General features: G+C 45.5%; 1 protein-coding gene across 1 annotated transcript in view; it reads left to right on the top strand.

Moving 5' to 3' along the window:
• Positions 1 to 285: 285 nt before the first annotated feature.
• BEND4 (BEN domain containing 4) overlaps positions 286 to 10512 on the top strand; it is a gene marked incomplete at both ends in the record, with an annotated part of 29893 nt that continues 19666 nt past the window's right edge. The window contains 2 exons of the mRNA XM_082482199.1: positions 286 to 676; positions 8632 to 9198. Of these exons, the coding sequence (XP_082338325.1) occupies positions 286 to 676; positions 8632 to 9198 (958 nt within the window). The remainder of the gene's footprint in view (positions 677 to 8631; positions 9199 to 10512) is intronic.

Raw genomic sequence — 10512 nt, 5'->3', positions numbered from 1 at the left:
GCTCCCCGCCGCCGGGGCTTGGGGGGGGGGTGCCGGGGGCGGTGGCGTCCCCGCTCAGGGCCCGCCTCCCCGCCCCGCTGCCATTAGCAGAGATTACCCTAAACACTTGCCGGTCGCCGCCCGTCTCCCTCCAGGCATTGGCGCGGCCGCCTGTCAATCAGGCCGGCGCCCCGCCGCGCCGGGGCTCCGCCGTGCCACAGAGACGAGCCGCGGCGGCGGCGGCGGCGGCAGACACAGCCCCGGAGCGGGGCCGCGCCGCGGCGGGGCCGGGGGGGTGGCGGGGGGATGGAGGAGGAAATGCAGCCGGCGGAGGAAGGCCCCAGCACCCCTAAAATCTACAAGCAGCGGGGCCCCTACAGCGTCCTGAAGACCTTCCCCGGGAAGCGGGCGGCGCTGGCCAAGCGCTACGAGAGACCCACCATGGTGGAGGTGCCCCGCGGGCGCGGAGCGGGGCAGCCCTTCCCTCACGCCGCCGAGCCGCTGCCCTACGCGCCTCACGGCCCCTTCCCCAACGGGCCCGCCCGCCCCGCCGCCGCCCCCGGCGCTGCCCAGGGACACCCCCGCCCGCCGCCGCCGCCACCACCACCGCCGCCGCCGCCGGCCCCGAGCTCCTCGGGCCGCTACGGCCCCTGCCCGGCGGCGGCGGGGGGCGGCGGCGGCGCGGAGCTGAGCGCAGGTACACCCGCAACTCCTCTCCTCTCCGCCGCGTAACTTCGCGGGGCACTTTGCGGGACGGGGGCTGCGGGTTCCCCCTCACACGCACACACACACACTCCTCCCCGCTCCCGGGACGGGGGGCTGGCGGCGGGCTGGGCCCCCCGCGGGGTTCACGTCGGGGCTGGGCGCGGGGGGACGGGGCGGGCGGCTGGGGCCACCCGTCGGTGCGGCCGTCCAGCGGTAAAGTTGCCCGGGGGCGGGTGGGGGCCGCCGTCGGGGATGGGGTCGCTGCCCGGCCGGGGTGGCTGCGTGTTGGGGGGATGGGGGTGGCGGCCACCCCCGCCGTCGGGGCTGTGCCGGCAGCCGCCGGTGGCGACTTGTCGGGGCGAGCGCTGGCCGGGCGGTTCGCACCTGCGGGAGCGCCGTCGGCGGGGAGGGGAAAGGAGGGGAATAAGGGGTGAGGGGGGAGCCGCGGTCCGGCCCGTCCGCCGCGGTGGGGGCGGCAGGCGGGGGCTGGCAGCCGGAGGGAGCTGCCGGTAATGGAGAGGCTGCTGTTACAGAGGTGGCGATTTTAACGGAAAGCAAACAGATCGGCGGCTTGCGTAGATGCAGCGAGGAACAGGAGATCAGATTATTTTACAATTTTTTATTTTTTTTTTTATCTTTAAAGGTGTAAGATATCGTGATGCTGAAGGCATATCTTTCTTCTAGCGATGGCTTGGAGTTAAAAACCACGTAGATCTTGATATGCAACCTAAATTTGGCATCAGGAAATGGGAAATTGCATCTTTAAGCAGAGTACAATCAAAAATGAATTACAATAAATCCTATATAATTGCATAGGTCATTCTCTTTAATGAGATTTTATTAACCTGACTGTCAAGCTTTTGAGTCAGGCAGATATTTTATCTTCTTCAACTGATAAAAGTGTCAGCTATAAACCACCATATAAATATTCATAAATCTACACATCTGTGGCAGCCTATCAGCATCATTCTTTTGGACATTAAAAGCATTCTAATTACTTTCTGTCTAGCAGAGCTGAAATGCTGCCTGTTATAGTATGTGCTTGGCAGGCATGATTGCTTTTGTTTGCCATCACAAATAGCAGCATCCTATTTTATATACTGATGGTCCAGAATATATTCAGGGTTTGACTGAACAGGATGAATATTATGAAGCACCATCTGGTTTTGATAACATCGGGTATATTAACTCATCTGTTAATTTTTGACACATCATTGATTTATTTATTTAGAAAAATTGGATCCTGTTTTGGTATGTTGCTGTTTGCCTTTGTAACAAATGTGATGACATTTCCTTACTAAACAGGGAGATATGCTAGTTAATAGGATATATGGCTATGTTTTAATGCCTGTTTTCGCTCAGAAGCAGTCGTGTACTGGATGAATTTATCCTGCCTTGTTACGAATAATTCAAGTACTTTACCAAAAAAGTTTAATACTTGAATAGGTTAGCCTGAAAATTCACAGCATTGACACATAGCCCCATGATCCATGGCAGAAGGTCATGTTTTTCTTTTTTCATGAAATTACTTTTTATTTTGAATGCCCAAATGATGGTATTTCAGTGCATTTTTTGTGTGTGTGTGTGGCCCACAATCAAAACGCTGCTGATAAATGTGACACCTACATTTCTTTACAGAAACAGATTACACCATGGAAAACAGTCAGCTGTCTGGTAGATTTTATACGAGGCCATATTCACAGCAAAGCCCTCTGGGCTTTGATGAGCTGAAGTTTGGACTTTCTCCTGCCCCTGTAGACTGTACTAACCAGGAGCTACAGCAGGCTTCAAAGTTTGTCGTTGATTTCAGTCCTGTGCTCAAAAAGATAGTTAAGGAACTGCTGTTCATGCACTGAAGTTCTGTGAAGTCCCTGTCCTGTCACCTGTACCCTTCTCTCAGCTGAGACTAAAGTACCAAGTGAAACAGAACAGGAGAAAACAAACCAAAAGCTTGCTACGGTGTGCCAAAGTAGGATTTTGTACAAGTTGTTACCAGAGGCTGTTAAAGCGAGGGGCAAGGTTTAGACCTCCTGGGTGTTGTGAACCCTGAGGTACGCGGTGCTTTGCTGAGCTATGCACCTATCCTTCCTGCTTGGTGATGGAGAAACACCAGGTGGCTTGTGTTGGAGGAGCCGTAGCACCAGTAAGCTGACCAAGGAGCTGTGGAAGGTGAACTGGTTGGGATCTCGAGGCTGTATGTATGTGAGGTACTTCCATCCCATCATCCTGAGCCCTGAAATCCTCTTAAGAAGTGAGGCGGTTTAATAGCTTGGGCTGCAGCTGGGGAAGCAGAGCTGGGGTTCTCCCTCTGGGCACTGGGAGCATTTGTGTGTGCTCCATGCATAGAGCTCTGCACTTTCTCCAGCACCCACAGGATCTCTGCCCACCCGGCTCCTGGGTTCCAGCCAGCAGCGAGGGGCATGGGATGGACCCTTTCCAGAACACCTCTTAGCCAGAGGTTCATCTCTGGAGTGGTGGGTGTTGTAGGAGGGGAAGGATCCTTCCCTTAGCAGGTATCCAGCTGCGGGTCCACTGGTCATCATACATGACTTGCACGATTTTCCTGCTCAGCCATAGCACTTGGCAGGTGGTTACTTGAGTGAAGAGGTGGAGGGCTGTATATCACAGTTTTACAAGGTTGCCTGTTTCATAAGTTCAATTTCAGAGATTCCCCCCTTTTTGCTGATACCTCTTAACTTGTGTGGGTGACAGTGAGCAAGCTGGCTAGTAAAACACCGTTCCTGGGATGTCTAACTCCACGCTGGAAACTTAAATGCTTAATGTAGTTGATCATGAAACTTCATGTGTGACATTTCTGGCCCCTTGGGATTCAGAGCACCAAGTTTGTTTTTGAGAGTGGGCACACAGCCAGAAGTAAGGATGCTTCCATGTTTTTGAAGCTTTCCACAATGGTTGGAGCTCTTGCCAAGAATGAACGGTTTCTTCCTCAGTCCCTCTCTAAGAGATCACCCTACCCTCCGGACTGCAGAAGAATTGCAGAGAGAGGGGTTATGGGGAAAAAAGAAAAGCAGGTGTTCTCCACTGTGTGTGTGGTGAGGAAAGATCTAGCTCGAGATCCCATCTTGTAAGGAAAGATTCTGCATGAGAAATGTCATCTTACAACGAGAAATGTGGAGCTGTACTGCAGCACGAGCCTTGAATAGTGGTTATTCTGACCACTGCTGTTGCAGAGTCAGCCACACAAGTGGATGCATTTAAAGCACCAGCAGATACCCATTGTCTCCTGTAAAATATTAATTCTTTATTAGTCTATTCAGATTTTCCTGGTATGAAAAGAATGTTTGTCTTTGGCAGCATGTATGTTAACCCGTAAATCGTAGTCCACCGACGAAACTCCTTTTCCTTAGGAAAGCATGATGTAGACCTTACAGTGTGGCTTAGAATATAAGATGGGCTTTCCTGAAAAGCAGAGAAAGAAGAGCAGAGCTGTCTTAGAGGTGTTACTCCAGTGCCAGCAACCTGGAAAGTTTAACACAACCAGTTAATCAAGCTCTCTCACATCCGGATCTCTCATGTCCGGACAGAAAAAAGTTTTTAAGTGAACAGAGAAGGTGAAGATCATCATTTTGGCTTTAACTGAGAAGTTGGGAACCCTCATCTGGAAGTAGATCTATCAGATCAGTACTGAAATGGCCAAACACTTGTAGTCTTCATTCGCTGGACTGTTTCAGTGATCTTCATATAAAATGCCCGAGCAAGCATTGCTTAGTCAGGATGCGAGGTGTCAAATGCTCTTGATTTTATGACTCAGACATAAATATTTGCAGCAGTGTTCTTATCCAAAAACATGGCGACAAAGTTTATATGCATGGACAAAGCCATTTGGGGGGTACAGAGCTGCTTCCTCGGGATCTAAAGTAATAATAATACGATAATAGTCCAACAAACCAAGAAATACAAATCATCAGGTGAGAGGACGGAAACACTGCAAGGTGAAGACTGAGAGGATAGAAATTGCTAAGGACCCTGGACTTTCAAATCTTCCTGAAAATTAAATACCAATGAATACATTCCCTGCAGGGGAGAATGTATGGTATTCAGACCAGCTCAATAGTTATAAAGATGACTCTTTAAACCATCTGCCCAAGATCACAAAGGAAACTGTGGAAAAGCCACGACCTGAATCCAGAGCCATTGAGACCCAACACAATGCCTTATTAATAAAGCTGTCTGGTCTAAGTATTGAAAAGATCCTCAGGTGTAGGAAAAGCTGATGTTATACCTGCCAATCTTTCCAGACATCTTTTCTGATGCGTCAGTGTAAGTCGCCAGGTTGAGTTTCAGAAGTTTGCTCTTACTAAAACCCCTGATTTTAGTCTAACAGTTGGATGGCTAAGAAACCACATACTTCAGCATCAATGAGAAAAAGATATAAAGATGAATGCTTTATGCAGGAGTTGGTACCTGATTTGCCATATGATATTATCTTCTGGTTGCTTGCGCTCTCAAATAATCTAGTTAGGAATACGTACAGTTTTAGCAATTTAATCCTGATCTATTCGCGCTTTATGGGCCTGATCTGGCAAGTCCACCTTCAGGCAAAAGTCTAGTTAAAGTCGATGGAAGTTCTGTAAGACTAAAGACTGCGGGGTCTGAGACATTAGAATTACATGGTTGGTGATCATCGTAATAAGGAAAAGGAATATCGCAATAAGACTTTCATAAACTGTTTACATTGTTTTAGCCCAGTGCAGTCATTTCAACAGAATCCTCCTTTCCTAGAAAATATATACATTACGTTAAATCAATTAAGAATCATAGATCAGTGGTTATTCAGCAGTGTTCACATAAACACAACTTTTTGTCATTTCATAGTGATTAGATGTTGCACAGTCCTTGCATTTCTAATTACACTGAGTCTATAAAAGCTGAAATCCCAATTTCTACGATATATGCTAAATGGGCAGCATTTGTTTTTATTTTTTCCCCATCACAAGAAATAACCGCAGTTATCATTCTCATTTAGAGTCGTTCTGACTGTGGGTACATGTACCATTACTGCTGTAGAAGTCGCTTCAAAGTGGCACCCGCTTCAGCACAGAGCCAGATGTTTCCAGAATGTGTGCTGAGAGCATCCCTTGCTATTGCTGCCCAGCGGTACTCAGAAAAAAAGCGTTTGCAAATCTTTCTGCTAGCATTTCAAAATAGCCCTGCCTTGTCATGACTTTCATTTTTATATCTTTGAGTATGGGTTAAAGTTAAGAAAAAAACAGTAATTGCTGTTATTGTGTCTTTGTAGTAGATCTGATACTGAACTGAAGATTAAATCAATACTGTCATTTCTGTATAAAATTTCAGTTACATTTTAAGCCATTATCACAGTGAATGTGCCTAATGCATTCAATTTTACAACAAAACTAATCATTAATTTTATCTTTACTGATGTTAGTGCGTATTAAAACATTCTTCAAAACTGGTATTTGAAATGTCAGGTTACTTTTTGCCATATTTTAGGAGAAACTATAATATTAGAATAACATCTCTTATACTAACCTAATCCCCTTTCAGTTGTTTCATTCATATTTTGTCCTCTTGCAACAAGGATACGCGAGGAATGAGTAACTGTTTTGTCAACAGGGACCATAATGATTAAAATACAAACAGTAAATATGACTTCAGGTCTGGAATCGGATTATAGGATTAAAATGAATGAAAAAACTGCTCTGTAGTAGGATTGCAAAGTTCCAATCAATATCATCCTGTAATAATTTTAAAGGGAAGATGTGGGAAGTAAAGAAATAAGGCAAAGAAGGCCCAACTTGAAGTTGTTAGTGATGCTTGAGTTTCTTGATTTTTCTTTTGATTTATCGGTAGGTCCCAGCTTGAAAGCTGCAATGTCACTGGAGTTCCGCTCTTTTAATCTATATTACGTTTGTTGTGCTGTGTTATTCTGCACGTGCATCGTAAGGGTTAAAGACGGCTGGCTCTAGGTGAATGCAGTGTAAGGGAAAGAGGGATAGCAGGTATGGAGCACCCACTTGTGCCTTTCTGCCCTTTTGAGTTTGTAATGTGGGCAGAGGACTTTGCTTCACGTGTTGGATCAAAGATGTGTTGGAGCAACCTGCCCTGGTTCGTCTGAGCCCATCTACAAGGCGAGGGTGTGGTATGAGTCGTTAGCACAGGAGGCTCATTGTGAGGATGCCTTTAACGGTCTTGGGGCCACCCCAGTCCTTCACATGCCAGTGGGCTCTCCCTGCCTGGCCCTGGTCACCCTTGTAGCCCAGTACTGTGCCTTTCCTTACGCTGTCCACCTCACGTCCCTATTCTTACAGTTGAGTCCTCAGGAGATCACATCCTCGGGGAGGTCTCCTCAGGCTGCGTTTCAGACTGAAAGCATTTGTATGCCGCTTCAGCCTTGCCCTCTTTGCAGAGATCTGGAGGATGGTAAAAATGCAAATGAGTGTTGTTTCAAAGATTCTTCAGGCCAGCTGTACTAACCTCAGTATGAAGTACATTTTCCTACATTTTCCACCAGAAGGAATATCTTCTAGATCATGGGGAAGTACCGTGAGAAATGCAGCCTCTTAGAAGACTGAATTCTGAATTTTTCCGTTCTTTACTTATTATCAATGTGATCAGGCAATGTTTTTGTCTCTAGTGATGAAGTTAAGATAGATGAAGGTCTGGGGTGCTTCGTCTCACGCATCTGTAGCAGGTTGCCTTTTCAAAAGTAAATGCATTTGTCACTTTCTAAAAGTCAAGCCTGCCTGAGAAGAGCTCTCCAAAATTGGCAGCACTTAAACCTACCAGTCTTTTTTTTTTTTTTTTTAATCTCATGCAAAATGTTAGTTACATCTTTTTAGGCACCTAGAGGAACTCAGCTATGAATAAGCTAAAAAATTTTTAAAAGGCATTCTTTTAATCAGGGAATCTAATGGGTCATACCATAAATTGGAGCCAAATGTCTAGGTCATTTTCCATCTGGGTCCAAGAATTGTTACAGCAGCTTGACTCTACATGCATCAACATTCAGAAATGCACCATCCTACTTATAGAGGTTTAGGTTGTAGCTGCGACTGCTTCCTGATATCTTACACCTCTTGTAATTAGAGGCAAGGCTGACTAGGTGTGGTGTGGTATCCTTATCCTGCTCCCAGAGCCGAGCTGCTGTCTCCAGAAACTGCTGCATAGCCCCACGTTGAGTTTCCTTATTATGTCCAGAGCAGCTTGAAGAACTCTGTACTGCTCTCCACTGCATGATATTGGCCTACCCATAAACTCATAGGAGGTCAGCAGGACAGACAAAATTCCTCCTCTGACCAGAGGAGCTTCACGTTGTACATTTGATGCCTTTCCTTGGTGTAAGAAGAGGAGTTTTGTGCACTCTGTGAGTTGTTCTTGGACATACCTGGAACCTAAAGTAAAAGGAACAGAAGCAAAGTCCATAGAATTGGGGGTGGATCACATGAAGTGTCCCACACCCAATGTCAAGCAAGTGCAGCAAAGATGAAAGGGAGAAAAAACAAAGCTTGGAAGCCTTGTTGGAGAGGAGCAGGGCATAGGAGGAAGGTGCAGCGCAAAGTCCTGCAAATATGGACAGTCAATGCCCACCAGCAGCTTGAAATAGGCTTCCAGGGAATTACTTAGTTGAACTTTTACTTGTAGCTAATTGGACGGAATTTGTATTTTCTTCTCCATTTTCCTGTCCTAATCCCTCTGAAAGAAGATGGCAGTAAGCAGTGACTATCATCACAATGCATTTCTGATTAACAGCAAGGGCACAAGGGCACTCTGAAAATAGAAGCAAAGTCAGGATTGTTTTAAATCACAGTGTTGCAAAAGTATTAAAGCAGAAGCCATAATTTTAATGTGTTCAGAAATAAAACGCATGCTACTGTAAACGGTTGTGTACATTCATCTAGCTGCTACTGCCTGGCATAACCTTTTGCATTAGGTTTCTGTGATTCATCTTTTCTTTTGTTTCAGAGAGTCGAATGATTCTGGATGCCTTTGCCCAACAATGCAGCCGGGTTCTAAGTCTCTTAAATTGTGGTGGAAAACTACTGGACAACAATCACTCTCAGTCCATGATTTCTTGTATAAAGCAGGAAAACCCAAATTATAGTGAAAGACAAGAGCAATGTCAGCTTGGGAAAATGGTCCATAGTCAGACGTCAGACATTTTAGACATAGAGATGCAGTATATGCAAAAGAAACAACAAACCTCAGCCTTTCTGAGAGTTTTTACCGATTCCCTTCAGAACTATTTGCTTTCTGGGAGCTTCCCTTCTCAGAACACCTCATCAGTAAATGATTTTAGCCATTTGGCAGATGTGGATCCGCTTTCAACCTCTCCAGTACACACTTTAGGTGGATGGACGTCTCCAGCAACATCTGAATCTCATGGTCACCCATCATCTTCTACACTTCCAGAGGAGGAAGAGGAGGAAGAGGAAGAAGGTTATTGCCCTCGGTGTCAAGAGCTAGAGCAGGAGGTAATTTCATTGCAACAAGAAAATGAGGAACTTCGTAGGAAATTGGAGAGCATTCCAGGTAAATAATCCCCTGCCATATAATATTGTCAGTCAGTGATAAAAACAGTTGGGTAATAATTTGGTTTAAGTTCTAATTGTCTTTTAAGATTGTAGTCATAGTAAGCAAGCATTGGAATTTGTCTCCATCCAAAATTCCTATAGCTGTGCCCACTGGAAAATTATCTGCTGATACTGATCCATACGAATCATGAGTCCTAGACTAATAATCTGTGTTCAGGATGGGATGTACTTGTCATCCCAAATTCCAAATATCAGGTGATTTGTCATGGTAATTTCAAACATGCGCTTTTATACCTAATTATCTGTATATGTTCTTTATTATCTATATTGTTTCTTTATTCTTGTTGCAGCTTATAAACCTAATTCCCTTTTGGAGCTCCTTTTTTTGGTTACTTAAAAAACATTCAAAGTTGTGTCCATACTTTTAAACAAAATAGATTTGGCTTTTACCTTGAACAGTATCTCTTAAATTGCTGTTTGCTCAGTGAGAAAGATAAATAAATCTCCTCCCATTCATCTTCAGATAATACCTGAAAATAATCTTGGCAACAAGTTCTCCAGTTCAGCAATACCAAACTGCCACTTGGTAGAGAGAGGCAGCAGGGGAGAGAAAAGCGGGCAGAAAAACCCCATCTAGCAGAATCCCCCTCTGTGAAAAACTTCTCTTGCTCCTTTAAACTTGGGACCTCTCACTGTTAAGGTGCACTGACATGCTTGAAGAGTGGTATTGGATGAGAACAAAGTATCTTGGACCTCTAAACTTTAAGCACGGGCAAAAGTGCAGCTTGAATAATAATACTGAAAGCAAACTGGAATTTAGCAAGGAAAATAAGCATGCAACACACTTCTGACGCATCTATAGACACATCTATAAACACTAGGGAGCTGCACCTTTGCTAGCTAAAGTTTGAGGTGCTTAGGGTGGATCCGTGCAAAGTTGTCTGAACTAATCCCTAAATGGCAGAAAAGCCGTTTAGCATGGACTGCAAGACAGAAAATACTCCAAAGCTGCTGACTATGCAGAAAGGAAGAAGGCAGCAGCCATCCGCTGTCTGAATATGTATCTGCAGTTGCCAAATCTGAGCAAAAAGCAAGCAGTAGTTGCCATTGTTCTTCTCCCCAGTTATCAGTGATCTGTTATGAATTATTTGTACTACATTGTGTTTTTCTGTTGTGCATTGGTCCTGAGGTGGTACCAGCAAATCCCATTACCAACGTTATTCAGTGCAGAGAAAACCCAAAGTTTAGAATACTTCCCCCACCGCTCCCAAGATCTAAAGTCACCATAACTCATACACTCTCACTGGATTCA

Source organism: Vanellus vanellus (genome assembly GCF_965231255.1).
Source record: "Vanellus vanellus genome assembly, chromosome: 4".
Lineage (NCBI taxonomy): Eukaryota > Metazoa > Chordata > Aves > Charadriiformes > Charadriidae > Vanellus > Vanellus vanellus.
The sequence above is the reverse complement of the archived record's forward strand: the minus strand, read 5'-3'. Positions and strand labels throughout refer to the sequence as shown.